General features: G+C 49.2%; 1 protein-coding gene across 1 annotated transcript; it reads right to left on the minus strand.

The window, feature by feature from the left end:
• LOC109720065 (nascent polypeptide-associated complex subunit alpha, muscle-specific form-like) lies at positions 1,893 to 3,538 on the minus strand. The gene is made up of 2 exons (XM_020246944.1): positions 3,516 to 3,538; positions 1,893 to 2,535 (listed from the first exon to the last, which is right to left on the minus strand). The coding sequence occupies exons 1-2, from the start codon at positions 3,536 to 3,538 to the stop codon at positions 1,893 to 1,895; spliced, it is 666 nt and encodes a 221-aa protein (XP_020102533.1).

The raw sequence follows: 4,413 nt of genomic DNA on the forward strand, positions 1-4,413 counted from the left end.
TTTCATCATTTCTTTCTTACATCACATTTACCTCAAGATAAGCTGTACATTCCTTCCTTTACATTACTAGTCATCAAATACAAAAGATGAACATAGGGTACTTTACTACCAAATGAAACCCAACTCTGGTGGCCTCTGACTAAGGCGCGATACCTTTACCTCGGTCGCTCGCCGGCTCGCTCGGTCCCGGCTTTGTGGAATAGTGGGGTGAGAACTACAACAAAGTTCCCAGTGGGTTCGGCCTCAACATCACCGACTTTCCCACTAGGACTAACTCAGGCATAATAGAAAGAATAAGCTGAAATATGGTAACCAATCTACAACATGATACTAATATGCCTGAACAATAAGCAAGGAATATGCTCAACATTAAATAAATGCAGATTATGCAAATTCTTTCGTTCTTTATCTTTATACTTTGTTCCTGTTCTTTGCGCTTTGCTCTTTGTTCTTTATTCTTTAATCTCGAGGCTAACCCGGGGGTTTCGCCACATTAACTTGCTTCACANGAGGTGCCTGAATTGGAGAGAATTGGAGGATACTTAGAAAGTCGGTAATCACCTTGTAATCTTTTCTCTTAGTGAATTATTTTTTCGCGTGTTGGTCCCGTGGGTTTTTCTCCAAGTTGGAGTATTCCCACGTAACTCTCGGTGTGCTCTTTCTTTTCCGCATTTATTTTTATTGCATCGAGATTTGTGATTTTTTGGCCGTTCACCTATTCACCCCCCTCTAGGTGATAGATACAATCTAGATAGATTTTGGGCTCCTCAAAACTTTCACTCTACTCCTACACATGGTAGTAAGTATGGAAACATCTGAGTAGAGTATAACCAAAACAACATGGGTGCTAGGCTCAACACTATATATGAAGAGATATATATATGCCAAATAACAATGAGAGTAAGGGTAAGAAACCATCACCGAGCGTGCACCACTGTACCGACGTCGGATTGAAGTACCCACCTGTACGAATGTCACGCCTGTCTCCTGACTGCGAAAAAATATCAACCGGACCTAAGGAAGGTCCACCGGGTTAGTATCTAACCCACAAAACCCTAAAAGCATAACCCCACGAATAAACCCACGAGAATCGGTTTCCCAAATCGATCGCCGTAATACGCCGGAAGTCCCGTAATCGCACCAAGACTCTGCCGGGACCCACGGACTGTCCCGGAACTCACCGACTCGTACCACGAGTCACCCGCTGCCACTAAATACAATTTACATGTGACTTGGCAGTAAAGACCTTAACTCACTCCGAAACAATTATCGTCGGATAATCGTTCCGATTTGGGTTCTCGGAAGTATCGATTTCGACACCGGAACCCACCGTCGCTCACCCGTAGTTTCCAAACCCTCGAAATAATGCGAGTGACCAGCCAACAAGGCTCAGTGACGTCACAAATGATCACCAAGTATCGTCAGAAGAGTTCCGAACCGAAACCGCATTTTGTAGGCGGATTTCGTCGAAAAACGCTCCGAAAATCACTTTTTGATTTCCGCAAAGGCTTAGGGCCTTGGACGATCAGTCTAGAGGTTATCCTCAACCCTAACTTGCTGCCAACAGCAGCCTCGAAGGACAAAATTGCATAAAAGCCCTTATCGATGCATAAACTCGCATCATTTATGTGGTTTCGGAGCTTTTATGGGCCGTGCACGCAAACCAGAGGTCGATTAATCGGACCGTCGCACTTGCTGATAGGTTTCAGCATGTCGGAGGCTGTGCTCATCTTTTGGAGCACTGCCGGCCACTGTGGTGCGCGCACGAGCGACGCAAAAATCTGTGAAACTGCGCGCACAGCGCAACGATTGCGATTAACTCGCTAACCAGGGCATCTTTGCCCCTGTTGGAGGTGAGCACAATATTCAGCACGAGTTGTAGATCATTGTGCTCACTTTCCAAAGTTTAGGAGGCTTATCAGATCACAGGAAAGGTGACCGGAACCTCGGAATTCAGTGCTGGAGCATAAAATAGCATTACCAGACCCGAGGAAGCTAGGGTTGACTACCGGCTGCCGGACGGCGGGCGGTCCGGCCAGGGGAGGGTGCGGCTGGTCGGTGGGGTTCGGGGAACCTGCTGGCTTGTGGGGGGAGGCGTCCGGTGGCGCAGCGGTAGAGATCAAGTCCCTCCACTCCTTCTCGGGTTCAAGCTTCCCGGTGGCGCGGCGGCAGCCGGAGGAGGTCGGGCCGGCGACGATCCGGTGCCGTAGGCCGAGGGGAAGGCGATGCGCCCCGCAGTGGGCGGCGGTGATGCGCGGTGGCCAGGATGGCTCGGCCTCATCCCGCACCAGTCCTGGGAGGCCGCAGGATGCCCGAGTGGCGACCGACGGCGCGCGGGGATGACCGGACGGAAAGCGGGAGGTCGTCGGAGTTGACTGGAGGGCGGCGCGGCCGGCGGGGAGCGGTGGCTGCGCGCGGACCCCGATCTCGAGCCCGCTCGGTCTGGGTTGACCCGAGTCGGCAGCAGCTTGCTCTAGCGGTGCCGGCGACGTGCGACGACGGCGGGGATGGCCGGTGACGACGCCGGAGGAAGATCTTGGCCGAGGGGGAAAGATTCCAGGGGGTTATGAACCTTTCCCAACAATTTTGGGTCAAGATGGAGAGGGTGGCCGAGGGAGGAGAAGATGGTGGTTCAGGTAGGTTCTCTGGCAGCCGGAGTTACTTGCCGGAGGTCGGGGCACGTGCACGGTGAGGGCAGGGGAGAGTTGAGGCGACTAGGGTTTGCTGGGGAGGTGAGAAGGCTTTAGGGTTAGGGTTTCCTTGTGAAACCCTAACACCTAAATGTATACATAGATCTATAGTTGCGGAAAGGCCCTCCCAAGCATTTTATTTAAAGCCCAGCCCCTGCCAGAATGTGTATTATGCGTACACATCCCTCGACGTTCGAATTCACGCAAAACAGCGTATAAAATATAGGGTCTTTTCGCGATTTATCCGTTTTGCCAATTTGACCCCTCAGCGGACTTTTCACGATTCCCGAAGATCCGTCTGTCGGATTTCCGAACGGATTATGCCAGTACGTTCAGCACGACTGGGGCATTGAATCTAGCATCTTGTTTCATCCGATTTGATCTCCGATACGCGACGGAACCTACCCTTTTTGTTTTCACTATGTAGCCACTTATATTAATACATGTGAAACCAATCAAACCCCTTTTTCTCGACAACCGTGCATCAGAACTCAATTCCGTCAGTGCCATTAGGTCAAAAACAGTCGAGCCGTTCGAAACGATATATTGGAGCGCTATGTTCGGAGTCCAATCCGCACCAGAACCGTCTTCTACTCACTGGCTCCTCCGAAAAGCCAGAGTTACTATTCATTTTAAGTTATCGGTTCAGGTCGCGTAACTTCTCTATCTTAACTCGTTTTCTCCTGAAACTTGACGGGTGCTTATGTAATTAAATTACACACATAAACATCGTCAACAGAAAGTTCAGTTGCACTATCAAAAATCTCAGTCCTTACATTATCCCCCCCTTAAAAGAAGTTTCGTTCCCGAAACTTGACGACATACCCACTGAAATCGCAATCAGGCATTGCTCCACCAATGCGGTATCACCTTTGAGTACTGGTCAGTCACACTTCCATGAATCCGGACAGATCAACTATGGTCTCACTTGGACGGGACGAGGGGAAAAACGTACTAACCCAAAATCTACGGACCAGGACCCACCAGGATTAGCATTATCCTATAACCTGCGGACAAAAATAGTCCTGCTGTAAGGATTATCTGATCCCAAATATTACCAAATCTGAGATAATATTTCATCACTCAAAAACTTTAGATCCACTCAACCTTGGTTCGTGTAACAGTAACCGACTAGACTACGTCGGAAGTTCACGTAGAAAAGTCACGTGACAACAACACAAGTCTGGAGTATGTCTCCGTAGGCCGAAACGTCGACACACTCCTACTCGTCAACAACGTCGACCTGCTCACCATAAACGAAAACGAAATACTGTTCTAAAACCCGAGTCAAAACACTCGCTTCGGAGACCACAGTCTCCCACCAGTAACCACACAAACTGCCGAAACCTCCATCAATGGAAAGTTACCTGCGACAATCTATAGTCCTAGGTCCAAAACCTCACTTTCCACCTGACCAAAAGGTCCAACTGACAATACCAATTGAGCTACACAATTTTGTCTACTCAAACTTAATCTAGTACCAACAGACCACCAAATGCTCTTTGCAAGTCCATTCCTTGGTGCACAGGGTTGCCAATTGCAGTATGCGATAATAACCATCGGTGATGCTCAACACCTGTCTCTACAAGACCCTATCGCTGCCGTCCTACAAAGGACCCTAGCGATCGATGTTCTAAGCAATACAAAATACCTGTCTCATTGAGACCCAGGCGCACCTGTCACCAAATAGTCGGACAAACATATCATTCCAAGGTTTGCATGG

The sequence above is a fragment of the Ananas comosus genome, linkage group 14 (genome assembly GCF_001540865.1).
Source record: "Ananas comosus cultivar F153 linkage group 14, ASM154086v1, whole genome shotgun sequence".
In the NCBI taxonomy this organism is placed as follows: domain Eukaryota; kingdom Viridiplantae; phylum Streptophyta; class Magnoliopsida; order Poales; family Bromeliaceae; genus Ananas; species Ananas comosus.